Consider the following 22,711-nt stretch of genomic DNA (forward strand, 5'->3'; position numbering starts at 1 on the left):
TGTGTGAATGGGTGAATGAGAAGCCGCTGTAAAGCATTTTGGCTTAAGGCCCTATATAAGTGCAGTCCATTTCTGTTGAGTTTAATCTAGGTTACTTTTGTCTGCTATACATGTATGTATGTATGTATGTATGTATGTATGTATGTATGTATGTATGTATGTATGTATGTATGTATGTATGTTAGTATGAATGTATGTATGTATGTATGTATGTATGTACAGTTAGGTCCATATATATTTGGACACAGACAGACTTTTTGTAATTTTAGCTGTTTACCAAAACATCTTCAAGTTACAGTTATATAATGAATAGGGGCTTAAAGTGCAGACTCTCAGCTTTAGGGTAAGGGTATTCACATCCAAATTGAAGGAAGGGTTTAGGAATTACAGCTCTTTAATATGTAGCTCCCTCTTTTTCAAGGGACCAAAAGTAATTGGACAATTGACTCAAAAGCTGTTTCATGGGCCAGTGTGGGCTATTCCTTCATTATTTCTTCATCAATAAAGCAGGTAAAAAGTCTGAGTTGATTCCAAGTGTGGCATTTGCGTTTGGAAGCTGTTGATGTATACATACAACATGCAGTCAACGGAGCTCTCAATGCAAGTGAAACAGGCCATCCTTAGGCTGCAAAAACAACCAAAAGATCCATCAGAGAGATAGCGGGAACATTAGGAGTGGCCAAATTAACTGTTTGGTACATTCTGAGAAAAAAAAACACACTGGTGAGCTCTGCAGCACAAAAAGGTCTGGACGTCCATGGAAGACAAGAGTAGTGGATGATCACAGGATCCTTTACATGGTAAGGAAAACCCCCTTCACAACATCCAGCCAAGTGAAGAACAGTCTCCAGGAGGTAGGCATATCATTATCCAAGTGTACCATAAAGAGAATACAGAGAGTTCACCACAAGGTGCAAGCCATTCATTAGCCTCAAGAATAGAAAGGCCAGATTAGACTTTGCCAAAAAAACATCTAAAAAAGCCAGCCCTGTTCTGGAAGAGCATTCTTTGGACAGATGAAACTCAGATCAACCTGTACAGGAATGATGGGAAGAAAAAGGTATAGATAAGGCTTGGAACGGCTCATGATCCGACGCTTACCACATCATCTGTAAAACACCTTGGAGGAAGTATGATGGCATGGGCATGCATGGCTTCTAATGGCATTGGTGTTTATTGGTGATGTGACAGAAGACAGAAGCAGACGGATGAATTCTGAAGTGTTTAGGGATATTCTGTCTGCTCAGATTCAGACAAATTCAGCAAAGTTGATTGAATGGCGCTTCACAATACAGATGGACAATGACCCAAAACATACTGCGTAAGCAACCCAGGAGTTTTTTAAGGCAAAGAATTTGAATATTCTGCAATGGCCGAGTCAATCACCTGATCTCAACCCGACCAAGCATGCATTTCACTTGCTGAAGACAAAACTAAAGGCAGAAAGACCCACGAACAAACAACAACTGAAGACAGCTGCAGTAAAGACCTGGCAAAGCATTACAAAGGAGGAAACCCAGCATTTGGTGATGTCCATGGGTTCCAGACTCCAGGCAGTCATTGCCTGCAAAGGATTCTCGACAAAGTAATACAAATTTACATTTTATTTATGATTATGTTAATTTGTCCAATTACTTTTGAGCTCCTGAAAATAGGGGACTGTGTATAAAAATGGTTGCAATTCCTAAACATTTCATAGTTCAACCCCTTGAATTAAAGCTGCAAGTCTGCACTTCAATTGCATCTCAATTGTTTCATTTCAAGACCATTGTGGTGGCGTACAGAGCCAAAATTATGGAAATTGTGTCACTGTCCAAATATTTATGGACCTAACTGTATATACTGTATGTATGTATGTATCACGTACGTTCCTCTCCTCTTTCTTCTCCTGAAGGTCATCCCTTTCGAGATGCCGTCAGAACCCAACCAATGGAACTCATTGGTGAACGACTCCCAGGTCCTGATGAAAAGGTAAGTGGGTGGGGGTCCATCGACTGATATAAGTGGCCAATTATCAACAAAGGTCACCGTGGTGATGAACCTAAGTCCACTCTAATGGTTGCACTCTCTTTTCAACCTGCCAATCACAAAGTCATCAGGTACTGTGAGTCACAAAGCCACAAAAAAATGTTTTTTAAGTAGGCAGAAGTAATGCCCTGTTAGGAAAGAGTCTAGTTGTTGAGTGTGTGGCAAAATCAACATCAACCCTCTCTCTCTCTCTCTCTCTCTCTCTCTCTCTCTCTCTCTCTCTCTCTCTCTCTCTCTCTCTCTCTCTCTCTTTCTCTTTCTCTCTCCCTCTCTATCTCTCTCTCTCTCCCTCTCTCCCTCTCTCTATCTCTCTCTCTCCTTCTCTCTCTCCCTCCCTTCCTCTCTCTATCTCTCCCTCTCTCCCTCTCTCTCTTTCTCTCTCCCTCTATCTCTCTCTCCTTCTCTCTCTCCCTCCCTCCCTCTCTCTATCTCTCTCCCTACCTCTCTCTATCTCTCTCTCTCTCTCCCTCCCTCCCTCTCTCTCTATTTCTCTCTCTCTCTTTCTCTCTCTTTAAGTAGGCAGAAGTAATGCCCTGTTACGAAAAAAGTCCAGTTGGAGTGTTTGGCTAAAAATCAACGTCAACGATGAAGTCTATTGCGCCTCTCCTCAGGTGTGTGTAATACCCTCTCTGTTCTCTTTCCCTCTACCTGCCAGTCACACAGAGATGGCGGAGCAGATAGAGACTATAGCCGTTCAGGCGCTGGTGGCGTCCAACCACACCTACTCTCTGCTGATGACCCTACTGGAGGACAGCTCTACGGAGGAGTACATCAGGAGCCTAACGGAGCAGTGAGTAACAAGACCAGTAACAACACACACACACACACGCGCGCACGTACATACACACGCACGCACATACACACACACACGCATGCACATACACACACGCACACACACGCACATACACACACATACACGCACATACACACACGCACATACACACACGCACATACACGCATGCACATACACGCATTCACACATGCACGCACACACACACACGCACACAGACGCACACACATACACACGCACATACACACACGCACACACACACGCACACAGACAGACACACACACACACATAGACGCACGCATGCACATACACGCATGCACGCACACACACACAGACGCACGCATGCACATACACGCATGCACATACATGCACGCACACACGCACATACACGCACGCACGCACATACACGCACGCACACACACATGCACACAGACTGTTATGCACACCTTGAAACTGGAAAAGCCAAATGTGGTGGAACCCCAGAGAAACAGAGACAGAGGCCAGGAGAATATATAATGATTTATTATGGATTATATAAACAAAGAAATAGGCCCTACACTAACTAGTGGAAAAATAAACATAATGTGTGATGCAGGCGATAGTTATGGGGTGTGTAATTATACTATGTGTGTGTGCGTGTATGAGGTCAAGGGTGTTGTATTATGTGCTGCGATACTACCCTAGTGAGCAAAGTCCGAGATCCTTTTCGGGCCAGGGAGAGTGATCCATGAGAGAGTAGTCCAGAGGGGAGTCCAGGGGTCGAGCCAGGGAGGGAAATCCAGATGAGAGTAGTCAGAGGGGGTCCATACAGAAAGTTATGTCCAAGCGTTGGATCTCCGTCTGTAGCAGGGTTAAGTAGGCGGCTGTCCAGGTGGTGATTGGGACAGCTGGGCTGAAACGTAATAGCCCACACCTGCTGCAAACAGAGCCAGAGATCCGGCCCACTCAATCCGGCCGGGAGGGGGCGCCAGAACGAGGCTCACGGGGGCGTGTCGGATTAGGAGGCACAACAGTACCCCCTTCCTCAGGGGAGGCACCGGACGACGGACCCAGGGCCCCGGGGTTGGCTCGGTAGAAATCCTCCAATAAGGACGGGTCGGCGAGATAGGACGCAGGCACCCAAGTCCGGTCCTCGGGCCCGTAGCCAACCCAGTCCACTAGGTATTGAAACCCGCGACCACGGCGGCGGACCTCCAGTAGTTTGTTTACCGTCCATACCGGGTCCCCATCATCCAGGACACGGGGCGGCGGCGGAGCCGGGCTGGGGGAAGACAAAGGGCTGGCGGCCACAGGTTTAAGCTGGGAGACATGGAACACCGGGTGAATTTTGAGGGAGGGAGGAAGGGTCAAACGTACCGCCGTGGGGTTGACGATACGGTCCACGGGATAGGGACCAACGTACCGGGGGTTGAGTTTCCGGGTGGAGGTTTGGGAGGTCTGGAGGGGCAGGTCCCGGGCCAACAGCCAAACCCTCTGACCTGGCTGGTAGTCAGGGGCCGGCACCCTCCGCCGGTTCGCGCACCGCCGGGCGCGCTCGGTGGCGCGGAGCAACGCCGCCCTGGCGGTCCTCCACACGTTGCGACACCGGCGGAGATGGGCCCTGGTGGTTGGGACCGCCACCTCCAGCTCCTGTTGGGGAAACAGAGGGGGTTGGTAACCCAGGGAACATTCGAATGGGGACATACCAGTGGCGGCGCTCTCCATAGTGTTGAGGGAGTACTCCACCCACGGCAGGTATTTCGCCCAGGAGGAGGGATTGTGGGCGGAGACACATCGGAGAGCGGCTTCCAGAGCCTGGTTGGCCCGCTCGGCCTGCCCATTGGACTGAGGGTGGTACCCGGAGGTGAGACTGGTGGTGGCCCCAATGCCTCTGCAGAAGGCCCGCCAGACCTTGGAGACGAACTGGGGGCCCCGGTCAGAAACCACATCCGAGGGGATCCCGTGGAGGCGTACGACGTGGAGAGTTAGGAGGTCCGCCGTCTCGGCCGCTGTGGGCAGTTTCGGGAGGGGAACGAAGTGGACCGCCTTGGAGAACCGGTCCACGATGGTGAGAATGGTGTCGCACCCCTGGGAGACAGGGAGCCCAGTAACAAAGTCCACGGCGATGTGCGACCACGGTCGGCTGGGCACCGGGAGAGGCTGCAGGAGACCCGCAGGAGGCCGATGGGAGGCCTTACTACGGGCGCACACCGTACAGGCGGCCACAAACTCCCTGGTGTCCCCCCTGAGATTGGGCCACCAGAACCTCCTCCCGATGAATGCCGCCGTCCGCCGCTCGCCGGGGTGGCAAGCGAAGCAGCTGGAGTGGCCCCACTCCAACACCCTGGCTCGGACAGCTGTAGGCACAAACAAACGGTTAGGGGGTCCGGTCCTAGGGTCTGGTTCGGCCCGCTGAGCCTGTCTCACCAAAGCCTCGACGGGCCAGGTTACGAACCCCACCACCCGGGACGGGGACAGGATGGTATCTCGCCCCTCAGCGACACCCGAATCCGCCTTGGGGAACTGGCGGGAGAGAGCATCAGCTTTGACGTTCTTGGAGCCGGGACGGTAGGTAAGGGTGAAGTCGAAACGACTAAAAAAAAGAGCCCAGCGGGCTTGTCGAGAGTTGAGCCTCTTGGCGGACCCAAGGTAAGTGAGGTTCCTATGGTCAGACCACACCAGGAACGGTAGTTTGGCTCCCTCCAGCCAGTGTCTCCACTCCCTCAGGGCCTCGTGAACCGCCAGCAGCTCCTTGTTGCCCACGTCGTAATTTTGGGCCGCGGGTTCGTAGCGCCGAGAGAAGTAGGCGCAAGGGTGTATCTTCTGGTCCTCCCCCGACCGTTGAGAGAGGACCCCCCCGATCCCCGTGTCCGAAGCATCTACCTCTACGATGAACTGTCTCTCGGGGTCGGGGTGGATCAGCACTGGCGCGGAGGAGAACAGGTGTTTTAGTGTGCCGAAAGCGGTCTCAGCAGCGGCGGTCCAGCAGAAGGGCCGTGAGGTGGAGGTAAGCGCAGTGAGCGGCGCTGCGACCTGGCTGAACCCTTTAATGAACCGCCTCACAAATCCCGCGAACCCCAGGAAGCGTCTAAGTTGGGTCCGGTCCGTGGGCTGAGGCCACTCCACAACGGCCTTGACCTTGGCAGGGTCCGCCCGCATCTGTCCGTCCTCCACCACATTACCCAGGTAGGTGACCGAGCTGGTGTGGAAAACGCACTTCTCCCCCTTCACGAATAAGCGGTTCTCCAGGAGCCTCTGCAGGACTAGCCGGACGTGCTGGTGGTGCTCCTCCACGGACCGAGAAAAAATAAGAATGTCGTCAAGGTACACAACAACAAAAATGTTTAACATGTCCCGAAGGACATCGTTGACCAGGGCCTGGAAAATAGCAGGGGCATTAGATAGACCAAAAGGCATGACGCGGTATTCAAAATGGCCGAGGTGGGTGTTAAACCCGGTCTTCCACTCGTCCCCCTCCCTGATGCGGACTAGATGGTAGGCGTTACGTAGGTCCAGCTTGGTGAATACCTTGGCATGGGTGAGGGGTTCGAAGGTGGAGCTAATGAGGGGAAGGGGATAACGGTTCTTTACAGAAATGTCATTCAGAGCCCGAAAATCAATGCAAGGTCTGAGCCCACCGTCCTTCTTGGATACGAAGAAGAATCCAGCCGCGAGGGGAGAGGAGGAGGGCTGGATGATACCAGAGTTGATGGACTCCGTAATGTAGTTACGCATCGCCTCCTTTTCAGGGAGTGAGAGGCTGTAAAGTCTACCTTTAGGAAGGGTGGCACCAGGCAGGAGGTCTATAGGACAGTCATACGGGCGATGGGGTGGAAGGGAGAGTGCCTCGTCCTTGCTGAACACCTGGGCTAGGTCGTGGTAGATGTGAGGAACCCCGGTGAGGTCAGGCGGAGTGATCTTAGACTTGGGGTCGCTAGAGGGAGACAGGGCGGAGCGAAGGCAGGAGGCGTAACACGTACCTCTCCAGCCTAGGATCTGGCCCGAAGCCCAGGAGATGTGAGGTTCATGTCTCTCGAGCCAGGGTCTACCCAGCACCAGGGGAGACGTGGGGATCTGAAGGACAAAGAACCGGATCTCCTCGGTATGATTCCCAGAGATCGTAAGAGATATAAGCCCAGTGGTGTGGGTGATAGTTCCTAGGGAACGGCCATCAATGGCCCTAGGCATGATGGGGCGGTCTAGAAGGACTAGGGGGATGCCCGCCTGGTGGACTAAGTTTTCATCGATTAGACAACCATCAGCCCCGGAGTCGATGAGGGCGCTGACAGACAGGGTGTCCTTCCCCCAGGTGAGAGTGGCAGGGAATAGGCGACTGGGGGTGACCTGGGGCTGAGAGAGAGAGGTGTTGCTCACCAGTATGCCCCCTACTGGTGAGCTGGGTCTTTTGGCCGGACAGGACACGCCCGGATGATGTGCCCCTCCTTGCCGCAGTACAGGCACTGCTTGTTGAGAAGCCTCCGTTCTCGCTCCTCTCGCGAGAGCCGAGAGCGGCCGATCTCCATGGGCTCCCCAGCCCCGGAAGTAGCCACGAGAGGAGGCAGCATGGGCAGAGAAGGGGGCGGGGTCGTTCCGGCGCGATCGGTAGTGGGGCGCGTGACAGCTCGCTGGACGCGGTCGGTGCGTCGTACCTGGAGGCGTGCATCCATCCTAAGGGCCAGGGTAATCAGCTCATTAAGGGTGCCGGGATCGTCGCGCACCAACAGGTCCTTGATGGAATCATGTAACCCCTTGTGGAAAAGGCTGAGGAGGGCTCCGTCATTCCAGCCTGTCTCCGTGGCTAGAGTACGGAACTCGACCATGTACTCGGCTACAGAGCGGGAACCCTGGGAGATGGCTAACAAGCGGCCGGTTACATCCTGCCCGTCCTGGGGGTGGTCGAACACGAACCGGAACTCCGCTTTAAACAGGGGGTAATCCGTGGAGTATCTTGAACTGCTCCCGACAGCGGCTATGGCCCATTTGAGCGCTTTGTCAGCGAGTAGAGACATGATAAACGCTACCTTGGCCCCGTCGGAGGAGTACTTGGAAGGCTGGTGCGTAAATACTAATTCGCACTGGGTCAGAAAACCCCGACAACAATCAAAGTCACCATGGAATGGAGCGGGGCTGACTAACCTGGGTTCCCAGTGAGCGACAGGAGGATAGAGCGAAACGGGGTTCACAGGATCGACCGGGGGATTAGTCATCTGCCCAGATATGGAACTCGTGTCAGGGGGTGGTCTGCTGCCAGCGGCGATAAGGTCCAGAGAACGCTGGATGGAGGCGAGAGACCCGGACAGGGCGTCCATCTTCGTCTCGAGACTATTTACAGCCCCGACGGTGGCACGGGTGGTATTCTCCAGTACGGCTATCTGGCCTTGGACCGTGGGGAAGGCCTTCTGGAGCTCGGCCTGCAGACTGGTAAGTTGCGTAGCATGGCTATTTACCTCTCTGCGTAAATCTACGACTAATGGGAGAACCCCAATACCCGGGGAACCACCCTTGTTCTCTGGAGTTCCACCTTGGCTCATAATGGCTTGGACATACTGTTATGCACACCTTGAAACTGGAAAAGCCAAATGTGGTGGAACCCCAGAGAAACAGAGACAGAGGCCAGGAGAATATATAATGATTTATTATGGATTATATAAACAAAGAAATAGGCCCTACACTAACTAGTGGAAAAATAAACATAATGTGTGATGCAGGCGATAGTTATGGGGTGTGTAATTATACTATGTGTGTGTGCGTGTATGAGGTCAAGGGTGTTGTATTATGTGCTGCGATACTACCCTAGTGAGCAAAGTCCGAGATCCTTTTCGGGCCAGGGAGAGTGATCCATGAGAGAGTAGTCCAGAGGGGAGTCCAGGGGTCGAGCCAGGGAGGGAAATCCAGATGAGAGTAGTCAGAGGGGGTCCATACAGAAAGTTATGTCCAAGCGTTGGATCTCCGTCTGTAGCAGGGTTAAGTAGGCGGCTGTCCAGGTGGTGATTGGGACAGCTGGGCTGAAACGTAATAGCCCACACCTGCTGCAAACAGAGCCAGAGATCCGGCCCACTCAATCCGGCCGGGAGGGGGCGCCAGAACGAGGCTCACGGGGGCGTGTCGGATTAGGAGGCACAACACAGACACATGCATGCACATACACGCATGCACATACATACATGCACGCACATACACACGCACATACACACACGCACACAGACGCATGCACATACACGCACGCATGCACAAACACGCATGCTCATACACGCATGTACACACACACACATGCACATACACGCACGCACATACACGCACATACACACACACGCACGCACATACATGCACGCAAACACACACGCACAGACACACACACACGCGCACACACACACATCATATCCACAAAGCTAATTTTAGACCAGAACTGGTGCAGAATCACCTGTGGGCCTGCACGGTGCAAACATAAAAACAGACATGCCCTATAAATTATCTCCTAGCCGCCTTCCAGCAGTATTTGAACACGGTACTATATTTCCAGAATGTTGTGTGTGCGGCCTCAACGATATATATTTCTCCCAAAGAGGGCCCGGTGCTGTAGTATACCACAAGTTCATGAATCCTCTGTTTTATAGCGGCGCGCTGGAGTTGAAAAAGTAAGACGTTAAGCCTATTGCTTTTTGCAGCTCTGACTGCGTCTCATAGCGTGAGATTGCTCTGAGGATTATCCCCCAAACGCTGGACGGAACGATGCAAATACCCTCTGATGGCAGAGGACGCAACAAACTTGAAATTGATTACCCTTACCGGCTCCTGTCAGCTTGCTTCTTCTGGAGAATTCTGATAATCTTTTCTTTCTTTTTTTTAAGCAATTCAGTCTTTGTGCCTCTGTGTGTGTGTCGAGGGGGTGGCTATGGGGGGTAGTGTTTTGTGTTAAGCTGTGTTAGTCTGTGTGCCTGTGTGCCTAATCCAAGTGTCACCTCTGTCTCATACACAGACACTGAACTGGTAGGCAATCTGTTCTCTCTCTCTCTCCTTCTCTCTCTATCTCTCTCTCCTGCTCTCTTGCTCCCTCTCTCTCTCTCTCTCTCCCTCTCTCTATCTTTCTCTCCTTCTCTCTCTTTCTCTCTCTTTCTCTCGCTCCCTCTCTGTCTTTCTCTCTCCTCTCTATCTCTCTCCTTCTCTCTCTCCCTCCCTCTCTCTCCTTCTCTCTCTCCCTCCCTCTCTCTCCTTCTCTCTCTCCCTCCCTCTCTCTCTCTCTTCCTCTCTATCTCTCTCTCCTTCTCTCTCCTTCTCTCACTTCCTCTCTCTCTTTCTCTCTCCTCTCTATCTCTCTCTATATATCTCTCTCTCCTTCTCTCTCTCCCTCCCTCCCTCTCCTTCTCTCTCTCTCCCTCTCTCTCCTTCTCTCTCCCTCCCTCTCTCCCTCCCTCTCTCTATCTCTCTCTGTGTCTCAGACTGACAGACATGCAGCAGGTGAAGGAGAACCTGACCGCCCAGGTGAACCAGTCTCTGGCCAATCAGCTGGCCGTGGAGGAGGAGTCTGCTGAGGTCCGGGTTGCCCTGGGTAACCTCACCACCTCCTTGCGGCGTCTGTCCCAGACAGACAACAGCTCTGCACAAGGCTCCAGCCTGACAGACCCCAGCCCCAGAGAAGGTTCCAACCACACACAGGTCAGTAGAGTGAACCAAGGTGAGCCCTGGTACCCTGCTAACAGTCAACAGGTGGGAATAAGTGGTGTAGAATGACAGTGAAACTATGTAATAACCGTGTAATAAAGGCACTGTGTGATTCTCTGTGAGATTTGACATGCAGCAATGAGGCAGTGTTTTCGATGAGGCAGTGTTAACAACGAAATGCAGTTTAGCATCTAACCAGAAGTGCAAACAGTGATATAAAACACAATATAAAATATGACAGTGTTAGTTATAGGTACAGTATGGCAAATACAGCAGTTAGAGGTATATACAGTTATGAGCTATGTACAGTTAAGGTAGTTATGTACAGTTACGGTAGCTATGTACAGTTACGGTAGCTATGTACAGTTACGGTAGCTATGTACAGTTACGGTAGCTATGTACAGTATGGTATGTACAGATGTATAAATAGAGGCTATATCTAAATGAGGTATGTGCAATGTGCAAAAATATGGTATGTGCAAAGGTAGTGTAGGATATTTTAGTAGGTACTTGGTTGAAATAGATCACGAGTAAAGCTTCTGAGTTATAGACTTTACTCAATCAAAGTTACCTACTGGTTACAGCATTCCTCTCTGATGTAAATAGAGAGGGCTCTGGTCAATGGGTTGCAGGGTAAAAAGAGCAAGAACTGTGTTTAGCTCATACATTTATACCCCCCATGATGTGCTAATACAAGTCTATGACAAGGCACCTATACAGTCCTATAACCTTCCAAAGGACAGCAAAGGTGTGAAGAGGGGGTTAGGTTACAGACAGTATCACTCAGGTCAAAGGGCAGGGGGCAGGTCACAGGTCACAGGAGAGGAGGCCATCTTGTCCATGTGGTCTCTAGGACAAAGGAATTCATTAAAAAAAACCTTGTTAGTAGAATCCTTACAGAACTACACAGGTCTATGAATGTGTGTGCAATAAGACAGATATCTACACAGGTCTATGAATGTGTGTGCAATAAGACAGATATCTACACAGGTCTATGAATGTGTGTGCAATAAGACAGATGTCTACACAGGTCTATACACAGGTCTATGTGTGTGTGTGAAAATATACCACACGTGTGTGTAGAAATCTACCACATTAGTATTTGTGACAGGGTCTGGTTAAAAAGTCTGCAAGTCGGGCAAAATCATTTTGCTGTTTTTTCCAGATTATGACAGGGTAGATTGTATGCTTTAAAATGATGTGTCATACATTGAAAATTACCTCCAAATGACCGTTTTGAGAAAACCAGGCTCAAAGTCTTCACAGTTTTTTCACAGAGGTAATGGGTGGGAACAATAGCTGGTTAACTCCACCCTAATCACTCCCTCAAGACAACCACTCCCTCAAGACAACCACTCCCTCAAGACAACCACTCCCCCATTACCTGTCATTATCTAGGCCTACCTGTCATCTGTCAGTGGGGTTGTCAGCTAACCCTCAGGAAACAAACTTGCAGGGCTGACATGTTTAAATTGCTAAATAAGAATAAGAATAAGAATAAGAATAATAACAATAATAATAATAATAATAATAATAATAATTCAATTAATTTGTTATTGCCATGTGTGCCAAAAGTTTATTACATCCCATTACAAGTACAAGAGAGTAAAATTCATGGCAATGGAAAAAATTTGGCAAGATACAATTGAGCAATACAATAATAGAATGGTAAAAAAAAGTATAATGTTGTGTCCGTGTGTATGCATTTATCATTATAGTTCATAAAGCATCTAGTGGCACTTCGGTGTAGTTCCTTCCCATCCCATCTGGGCATCAAAGCTGTAATAAAAAAAGAAGACAGTACATTTAAAATGATTGCCCACTGTTACCAACACACCACTTTTACGAAATACTACTATGTTCATAAAATAGAATTGCTTATACAATGACAATGACAAATACCTGAAGTGCTGGTGACTCATCAAGGTGTCATCTCTCAGAACCTCTCACCTCCTCATTCTGTAACACACATTTCAGGTCAGAGGTGTGGACACACTGCTAGTGTAGGTTTTCCATAGACTCTCAGTGTACTGTACTTGTACTGTAAGAAGTAGGCTAGTGAAATAATTTCAATCCAGTATTATTCTACAGCAAATCTACAAATCAATGAATTAATCATTATTTTTGATTCCACACAACATTACCATTCATTACAAAAGCATTTACTTTTTCTATAATCTATTATATCTCTAACAAAGCTAACTAGTTAGCTAACAAGCTAACACTTGTTTGGCTAGCATAGTACACACAAACACACTAAAATGGTGCATGAAACATATTACAGTATGTTGCATGTTTAGTAGGTCTGCAACAAATGTATTTATTCATTATGTTTTATGTTTGACAACCTATTTCTTCCTCCCACCATCTCCTATTAGTTTTGTAGAGGGGTGGCATAATTGTGGTGAGCAGTTTCAATGGTTTGATAACGGATGCCAACAAAGGCGCTATCTACCTTTCTCACAAAACAACAAATAACTGTTTGGCTATCCTAAGTAAACAACACAAAATCCTAGTAAACAACACATGTAAGTCACTAAAACTTACCCAAGAACACAGCAGAAGGTCTGTCTGCAGACGACTGTACCATGGATAGTGAACTGATGTGGAGATCAATGTCTGAAATTCTGTTGTCATCGTCAGATTCGGAGTTCCCGTTATGTATAGTCCAATATGAAGGAGTTCTTAATTGTCCACTGTCGATATTTCTACCTGCTTTTGAAATTCTGTTGATAGCATTAGCGAGAGCTTCAGCATCCATTTTGTAAACGTGTCAACAAACAGGTCCACACGCACATGGCTACTTACATACAGCTGGGGTGGTGTGGCTACACACACTGCCACACTAATACCCCCCACCCGACTTTGCTAACTAAATGTAGGTATTTAGTGAATGGTGAACTATTGGAACTATTGGTTATGATATCGAGTGGGTTCTTTATCGCTTCATTTGTCGTCCTATTCCAAAAACCGGAAAACTATTTTTTTCACAACAAGACTGGCTCGATTGCGAGGTTCCACAATTCCCGACATGAGGACCTTTTAATGAAACGGTGTCACATTTGTAAACAGCAGTAGTAAAGGGTAATGGAGTGTTCATGATGTGAATGACTGAGTGGCCTTTCTTACCCTGTGGCAGAGCCTGGGCCTGGGGAGCAGGACAGCAGAGCTGGCCCTGCATGTGGAGGCCAAGGAGCAGCTGGTCACCCAGGTCAGAGAGGAGATGGAGCCTCAGGTACACCGCGCCCAAAACAACATGGAGAAGCTGCAGGAGCTCTACGAGGTGAGTCAGGAGCTCTATGAGGATTTCTATGAGGAGCTCTATGAGGTGAGTCCGGAGCTCTATGAGGATCTCTATGAGGAGCTCTATGAGGTGAGTCCGGAGCTCTATGAGGTGAGTCAGGAGCTCTATGAGGAGCTCTATGAGGAGCTCTACGAGGTGAGTCTGGAGCTCTATGGGACATTTTTCTTGAGTTGACGTCATCATCAGTTGGCATTCTATTGCAGTAGGTTGTCCTGAATGAAAGCAGTCACTGGCCTGTGGGTGTGTGGGGGGGGGGGGGTTCCCGCTGAAAAGTCAGTTATCATGTAAGAAGAGGCTAAATACATAGAAACCTACATTATATTGTGTGTGTGTGTGTGTGTGTGCGTGCATGTGTGCATGCGTGTGTCTGTGTGTCTGTGTGTGTGTGTGTGCGCGTGTGTCTGTGTGTCTGTGTGTGTCTCTGTGTCTGTGTCTGTGTGTGTGTGCGTGTGCGTGTGTGTGTGTGTGTGTGTGTGTGTGTGCGTGTGTGAAGCTGACTGCCCGTGCTCAGGGTTCAAAGGCCATGGCCATATCGTCTGTGGTGTCAGGGAAAGAGGCGGAGTCTGAGGTCATCGCCCTGCACAGAGAGCTGGGAGGTAACGTTTACTTTTTATTTATTTATTTTTGGGGTGAAAATGCATTACAAAGACAAAGTGACATAGAAGACAAACAAGATTGACATAATGAACAGACAATTTAAAAAGTTACGGTGATATGTGTGTGATATGTGTGTTCAGATATAAAAGTCTGAGCTGTCTTAGGTTAGTGTGTGAAGAGAGGGGTGTGGCACATGTGGCGGAGAGGTATATAATAATAATACTAAAATAAATAAATAATAATAATAATAATAACAATAAGAAGAAGAAGAACAAAAACACAAAACTTAAACAAACACAAAATATATATATATATATATATATATATATATATATATATATATATATATATATATATATATATATATATCCCGGTGTTGGTGTAATACCATAGTGATAATAGATATGGTAATATCATACTATAATATAATATAATATAATATAATACAATAACAATACAACACAACACAACAATGACTACTATACTACTTGATATTACATATATACGGCAATGAGGAGTGAGGCAAGTTATTCCTATTTAATGTAAATGTCAAATGCTGAGACTTAAAAAAGGAGATATATATAACACAACACCAAACATTACAAATGTGTGTGCCTTGCTCTCCCCGTTTCGCTCTGCTTGGTATCCATGATTGCGGAAAAAGGTAATGAACTCTCGAAGGCACCCAGAGTTTTTACAGCCTCTTCCCCGTCAAATAATATGTTGACTGTGTCTGAAAAACCTAGCGTGTCGCCGTAGTTAGGTAAACCTCCCGGTGATTTCTGAATAGAAATGAGAGCTAAAACGTAAAAGAAGATGAACGATCCAAGCACTTGTATGAGTATACTACTCTCAAAGAATTGTCCACACAGAGAGAATAGAGAATAGAGCCGTATCCAGCTCTCAGTCTTTGACGCTAGAACAGCTATGAGGGGTAATTTGACCTGTGAGTAAAGAAACATTTTATATCTTTGCACTCAATCAAATTTCAGGACCCTCCTTTCATCACTTTTCACACATATGTGTGTTCTGCCACCCTGTATACTTACATTTTCAAAATCACATCAGGATAAGCTAATATAAAGCTATTTTGCAGTGGCGGGCGGTGCATTTCACACCTAGGCCTTCAGTGATGTCCTACCTGAATTATTCCACCTCTTAATACCATCATTATGACGCCATGGCTCTAGAAACTATACATTTAGACAGAAACGCAGTATAACCGGGCGTTGCCATTGTTATTATAGCGGCACCTTGTCTGGGTGTATTCAATTCATTGCATGAAAACGAAAGCGTCAGTTATTTCCTGAACTTTGCGGTCTGTCGATCTCGATAGGAGAACCGTTTCGAGGTTCCATTTAAGGATGGTTATCTTCCTCGTGTTCATACGGTCACAGGGGTGTGTCGTTTTCCATGGTAGCAGCCCGGGAAGTGGTTAGAAGATCGCATTGAAGCCCCACTTACTCACACAACTGAGCCAGGCAACACAACACACATATCTATGGACCCCAGGGTTGCTCCGTATGTCTACATCTCGCAGAAAACATTAAATGCTTTGTACTCACCAAAACAACTGATTATTTGAACACAAAATCCATCCTCCTTTCTTTCCTCAAGAAGACTTCAATGTCTCTGTTGTACAGTTGATCAGTTCCACCAATAAGTCATTTTCTACATGGATAGCGTCGCTAACGTCGGGGTCGGCCGTTCTCTTCTGATTATGTCTACTTTTCTTAGAAGGTTCTTCTTTGTTGTTATAATATCTGCCACCAAATCTACCTCTTCTCCTCCTTCAGCCATTGTGGCTGCTTGTAGGCTCCGCCTCCCAATAGTTTGTATCCAATCAAAAGACGTGCAGGTGCTGATCAGGTGCTCCGCCATCCAGCAGGCGCGTTCGTCGGATTTGCTTGGATTTGCTCACCAACTCGAGATCTGACTACGGCACGCCACAGTTCTTTTCTCGTTCACTTTAAATTACAATCTGTACTCGCGCCACTGTTGAATCTGCAGGCGGGCAGATTTCTTGGTACCCTGGCAACACATTATGGCTGAAATATGATTGGATAAAAGCTAAAGGCCAGCCCTCCAAATGTCTGGAAGCAGCGACACCAAGAGGAAAGCTATGAAATGAAGAGAATAGACTACGGGAATAATTTAATACATATTTGTAGAAAAAATATATCAAAATTAAATGTATATTCTGATTATGTTTAGGCCAGCAGAGAAGGCCTTGCTGGCCCTGACGGCACACCACTGCTATTTTGCAGTTTTTCTGTGTAGGGAGCAGGCTAATTAAGCGGCCAACTAGTGGTTGTTGTTAGGGATGCTCCGATCTGGATTTTTGGGGCCGATACCGATCACCGATTTTTTTCCTCAAGATCAACCGATACCGATACCGATACCGATTTTTAAAAAAAATACATACGGTAACTGTAGGCCTACTGACTGGATAGCCTACATATTTTTTGCTTTTTAGACAAAAGTTTGGATCCATTAGGCACCAAGCAAACGCAGACCCATTTTTATGGCATAGTAAAAGTCTGGCCTATCACCCAGTTAGGGCCTGAAGCCCAAGTCAGTCGATATGGCTGTATAAAAGACATCATAAACGTGGCCTTCATGGTTTACATACTGTTACGTCCTCCTATGTTTTCTGTTCAGTTATCTGTCTTCCCCAGAAAAAAGAAAAAAGAAAAAAAGAAAAAATCGGTTTTTGCGATCGGCCATTTTTGCCGATCACCGATCGAGTCATTTGGAGTGAAATCGGCCGATTTAAATCGGTGGCCGATAAATCGGAGCATCCCTAGTTGTTGTGTGTAAATAGCAGCTTGAGCATTGTAAAGAGGCGGCTCTTTTAGTAGGTAAAAAAGGTACGGCTGTTCTAGTGTTAATTATCACCTCCTCAGTCCTCACCTCTCCTCTGTGTTAGTGAGTCACCTGCTGTCTGTCCCCCCCTGGCCTTCCTGGCCTTCCTCCCCACAGACATGCAGAGAGAGTGGCCTCTACGTCAGGCCCAGACCAAGGCAGCGATGAAGAGAGAGAAGGTGCTGGAAGACAAGGTCCTGGGAGACGCCAGGAGGAAAGCCAAGCAGGCGGAGAGGGTGCTGAGGCCCGCCCTGGAGAACGCTACTCTCTCCAGCGCCATCGCAGAGCAGGCGGAACACAACGCACAAGCCAGGTCCAAAGTGAGTGCTGCATGTGTGCGTGAAGGATTGTGGGGGATTTAGACTTTAGACTTAAGAATGTTTTTGACATGGTCTGTGACTTTTTATGTCTGTTTTCAATTCTATTATATCGGTGGTGGGTGTGGGGGCGGTGTGTCTGTGTGTGCAAAAAATTAGGGAGTTTCAGTCTTTTCTCCCTCACCAGCTTTTGTTCGTGTTTCTCTTGCTGTGTGTCTCCACAGGAGGCCAAGGCTACTCTGACCCAGGCCAAGCTGACTAGGACCGCCTCTGCTCAGCTCAGCTCCACTGTGGGGACCGTGCTGCAGCAGCTGGGAGAACAAGAGAGCCGAGCTGCCCACGCACACGACCAAATAGCCTCCGAGGTAAACCCTTCATGTTCAGGCTTACAGCGTGTTTCATTATGTATCCAAATACTTAAAATAAATGAAATGCTTACTAACAAGCCTCCCACATCACCAGAAACACAACAATAAGCAGTCTGTGCAGTAAAATGCATATTAGCGCATATGAGTACTAGACAAAACACATACATAGACAAACAGTCAAGTGAGATACAAGTGCAATTTACAAGTCATCTGTTTCAAAAATCGGAATGATGAACACTCATACCATGAACATACCATGTCTCTCATCGGTCGCATTTGTTGTTTTACCATAATATGTGTCACGTTCTAATGCTTTGGTCCTCATGTCGGGATCTGATGCAATGATCTGACTTTTCTTTCGAAAAATGTCAATACATTTCCGCATTGTTGAAAATCAATGACACATCGCTAGTCAACTAACACAGCTTGTTTTGTGAGCCTGCTAACAATGTAAAGTAGTGTTATAGTTAATTAGGTAGCAGGGATTACACACCCAATCCATTTCGTTGCAGTATTTTGGTTTGACTAGCGAGTGTGTGTTGTGATTCTCACGTAGTTCTGTGTTTCAAGACATGCGGACCAAATAATCAGACTGTGTCACATACGTCTGCCTCTCTGTAACCTCCAGGCTGAGGTGTCCCTGGGCAGTGTGAAGGGCAACATCGAAGCAGCCAAGTTTCAGCTGGAGGCCTATTCTCTTACATTGACCGAGCTGCTCAGTAAGATCGGTAAGTAATATCAGCTGCAGTCCTTTGCATTGAGATTCATGGCGTGTTCTCGTTAGCGAAAGAACAAAGTGTCAGATCAATAAACACGTACACCTATTGAACAACAGACCTTGAACTTAACTGACCGTGAGAACATCTCACCCTTGAATATTATCCTGTGTGTTACGTTTGTATGAATGCAAAGCCGAAAGGCATTTTGTAAATAAGACCAGACGGAATATGAAATCATATGAAATGATCTTCGTTTAAAATACCTGACCCAAGCATTAATACCAATCAAAAAGAAATACTGGCCACGACAATGCCACAGCTGTATTGATAGATATGCACAAGGCAGCTGTAGGGGACAGGTATTGATAGAATGAGTCACACCCTTGCGGTCCCTGCCAGGCCTGAGGTATGAGTCACTTGGCAGGAAAGGCAGACAGCAAGGTGCCATTTTAAATGGCAGACATCCAGTCAGTATGCTGGCAGACCCTTTTGTTTGGAGTGGGTTAAACAGACAAAACAAAAATGAAGAAAAAGCTGAAGCCAAAGCCACCTGCTACTTAGTGACCTCACAAGAGCCGAAAGTTGACGGACAGGGGCCGGATTCACAAAAGTGTTCTTAAGATATTTCTTAAGACAATTCTTAAGAAAAAAGATAAGATGTTCCTAAGAATGTTCTTAAACACTATTCACCATTTTTTTCTTAAGAATTGTCCTATGTCTTAAGAACTTCTTAGTTTTCTCACTTAAGAAGTTCTTAAGAACTTCTTAGTTTTCTCACTTAAGAAGTTCTTAGATTTTGAACTGTGATTTTTACACCTGTGTGTCTCTCTCTCTCTCTCTTTTGAACTTATGATCACTCGCGTGACTATGTGTCGCGGTTACTTGGCCTACTTAAATAACATGTTCATAATGATTAATTAAGTAGTATACATCAAATACAACAACTGCCTCCTTGATTTACTTTCTGAGTACATTGTGGTGTAATCTAGGAATAGGCCTACATGTGACACAGGCTGAAAGGCCCATTTCAGTTATATCTCAAACATGCTTTATGTGATAGGCTACATTCACACAAAAGTACTCTGACCAACTTGAATTAACAAAATGTGTTAACACATTGTCTAGGGTTAAACTAAATATTAATAAAATCAAATAAATCAACAACAAAAAAACAAAAAGGCAATACAAAATTGTTCAAGTAAGACTTATCTTTGACTTTAGCTGCTTTAATACAGGTGAGAGCTTCTCTTAAAGTTGAGAAGAAATTTGAGAAGAAATCTAAGAACCTTGTTTTCGAGAATATCATTTGTTCTATCTTAGGAAAAATCTTAAGAAGAAAGTTAAGAAAAAACTAAAGAAAAGATAAGAATTTCTTCATGAATACCAAATCTTCTTACATTTTGTCTTAAGAACAAATTTTGTTCTTAAGAACACATTTTTTCTTAAGAACGCTTTGTGAATCCGGGCCCAGGCTTGTTTTTGATCAAATCTGTCCTCTCTTTCTATCACTATGCTCTTTTAATCCTAACAATATGAATTCGAAAAAATTCGATAGAAGCACTCAAGGGCGGTTTAATCGCCAACTGACTCTGTGCTGGAGTAAAGCGCTCTCTCTCTCTTTCTCTCCAGATGGGAACGTGGCGTTGGAGCGCTTCCACCGCATCCTCAACGAGACGGCGGTGCGGCTGAGAGTGCTGCGTGGGAGTGTGGAGAGCCCGACTCTGAGCGGCAAGATCCACACTCTGCGTGCTGCCTCCCAAGACCAGCAGGACCATCTCTCCCATCTGGAACAGGACCTGAAGGAGATCAGAGAGGAGAGGGACAGCCTGAAAGACATCGCCCTCCACCTCCCCAAGTCTTGCCCCAAGGCCACAGACTCCTCACACACAGGAGGCAGCTAAGGAGGCGAGGACAGGATAATTGGACACTAGGGGAGATATTTAGAGGAGAGGAGAAGTGTTTGAAGGAGAATCGGTGGGAGGATTCGGAAATCCCTCTCCGGGATCCCTTTCCAGGACAGTCGGCCGGTCGTCCGTGTCTACAGCAGATCACACGTCATCTCTTCTGCCGCTCGTCTCTACCCTGATCCTCGTATGAGTACGCAACCCTACACACGTACCCAACTCTTAGCCCATTTTGCAACGACCCTACCACCACCGTCATCATCTCTTCCTCCTCCTTTCGTTCTATATCCCTCACACGTTTGACTCTCCTTCCCTGCATTACTCCCTTCCTCCCCCTTTTTTTCCCATCCAACGCCACAGGCTCATTTCTCCCTCTCATAAATTACTTCCCCTTTTCCGACACCTTCATTTGGACTCTCGTTTCACTCCCTCTCTCATATTAGCTAACAACATCAAAAGTTTAATTAATCCATGAATAATTGCTACCCATTCTGAGCTGCGAGTGTGCTCTGTCAAGTTTAAAATAATGCTGAGGTTCTTGTAAGGGACTAGAAGGTGTGTCTGAGAGTGTCTCCGATCTGACACATTAATTTACACTTGAGCTCTTTCTCATCAGCCTGACTTAATTAACAATTAGTCCTTTTGCCCTCGATGGGGTTCAGGCTTCGACAGCACACTGCCTTTCAGTTTGGGATTGTGTGTGTACCCCTCACTTTGCCTCAGCCTTTGCCTCTCTCTCTCTATCTAACATTCTCGTTCTTTCTTAATATCATTATCTTTGTCTGTCTTTCTAAGGACGGAATTTCAAAGGAAATTAACCCAAGACTGCCACACTGTTATTTGCTCAATGTGGACGACCCGTTGGCTGGAGTCCCTGTTGAATTGTAAACTGTAGAAAGACAAACTAAAAGTACAATAAAACTATTATACAAAAGCAGATAATCATATTGTAAGCATGGCACACTGCATTTAGACAACCACTTGGCCTTTTAGTTCAACGCTGCCCTGAAAAAGAATAAGTATTGATGTTATTGTGTTACACCATTCATAGCCGTGTCAAACTGTGATCTGCCTCTGTATATTACCTGTTAGGTTCAGCACCTTTCCCCGTTATACAGGCCAGCTCACAGCCTGTAAAAGGGTCTTCTCTCCACTGAGCTTCTGTCAACTGTGGAAAACTGCCACCATGTGGGAGCCTTGTCATGACTCATGCACAATTTGGTCAAGTAATGGTCCAGTAATGACATTTCACCTGGTGACAAATAGAACCTGATTGATGTTCTGTTTCGGATGATTTCCAAAATAAGGTTGGAAGTAAGATTTCACAATGTTGACATGACTTAATCAAGATATATATTATTGCCAGGTTTATTTGCCATGAGTGTGTGTGTGCGTGTGCGTGTGTGTGTGTGTGTGTGTGTGTGTGTGTGTGTGTGTGTGTGCGCGTGCGTGCGTGCGTGCGTGCGTGTGTGTGTGTGTGTGTGTGTGTGTGTGTGTGTGTGTAACTGATATGCAATATCTTCTGTTGGCCACATGGTGATGCTGTTCTCTGCCCTTTTGGGCCCATACACTAGTAGTTGTGTTTATATAGGCCACAGTATCAAATGGAGGTTTTAGAATGAAAAGCAACCCAATGATTGTAGTGCCTTATACCAATAAAAACTATACATTGTTTCATTTATTCCGTTTATTTTGAATTTTGGATCACATGTTCAGTGTTCTGGGACAGTTACCCTATTTGTATTATTATATATTGTATACTTCTATACTTTTATTTATATACTTTTATTTTAACTACTAGTTGAATTACATTTTGGTGGTATGTGGAAAATCTGGCCGATGCACAACCTCTTGACACCTCTTGCACAACTTCTTGACACTTTCAAGGTCATTTCCATAGATTTTCTTGAAACAAATGAAAATGTATTGTGCACATTATTGAGCAGTACTCTCATTCGCCACATGGGGGTGGCCGAGAGTTGCTAACATTCCTGGCGAGCCGAAGAGCATCACTTTGGGGCTGCGTTCGTAAAATTAGCCCTGAGAGCGCCGGAGCGCACACTGGAGTCAACGTCATAGAGTGACCGAGTAATTTGATTGGACGAGAGGCATTCCATGAGTGCTGATCAGATTTCCAGAGCGAATTGACGAACGCAACCTCGCTGTGAGCTTGACCCACAC

At 46.8% G+C, this 22,711-nt stretch overlaps 1 protein-coding gene across 1 annotated transcript in view; it reads left to right on the top strand.

Annotated features, from left to right (window-relative positions):
• The window catches only part of lamc3 (laminin, gamma 3), a gene marked incomplete at both ends in the record, with an annotated part of 146,832 nt that extends 126,305 nt beyond the window's left edge, over nt 1-20,527 (top strand). Inside the window, 9 exon segments of the mRNA XM_080529363.1 lie at nt 1,895-1,971; nt 2,684-2,818; nt 10,234-10,450; nt 13,596-13,895; nt 14,254-14,356; nt 17,340-17,542; nt 17,764-17,904; nt 18,536-18,635; nt 20,256-20,527. Coding sequence (XP_080385489.1) covers nt 1,895-1,971; nt 2,684-2,818; nt 10,234-10,450; nt 13,596-13,895; nt 14,254-14,356; nt 17,340-17,542; nt 17,764-17,904; nt 18,536-18,635; nt 20,256-20,527 — 1,548 coding nt within the window.
• Between the last annotated feature and the right edge of the window lie 2,184 nt (nt 20,528-22,711).

Source organism: Nansenia antarctica (assembly GCF_963989245.1).
Source record: "Nansenia antarctica genome assembly, chromosome: 4".
Classification (NCBI taxonomy): Eukaryota; Metazoa; Chordata; class Actinopteri; order Argentiniformes; family Microstomatidae; genus Nansenia; species Nansenia antarctica.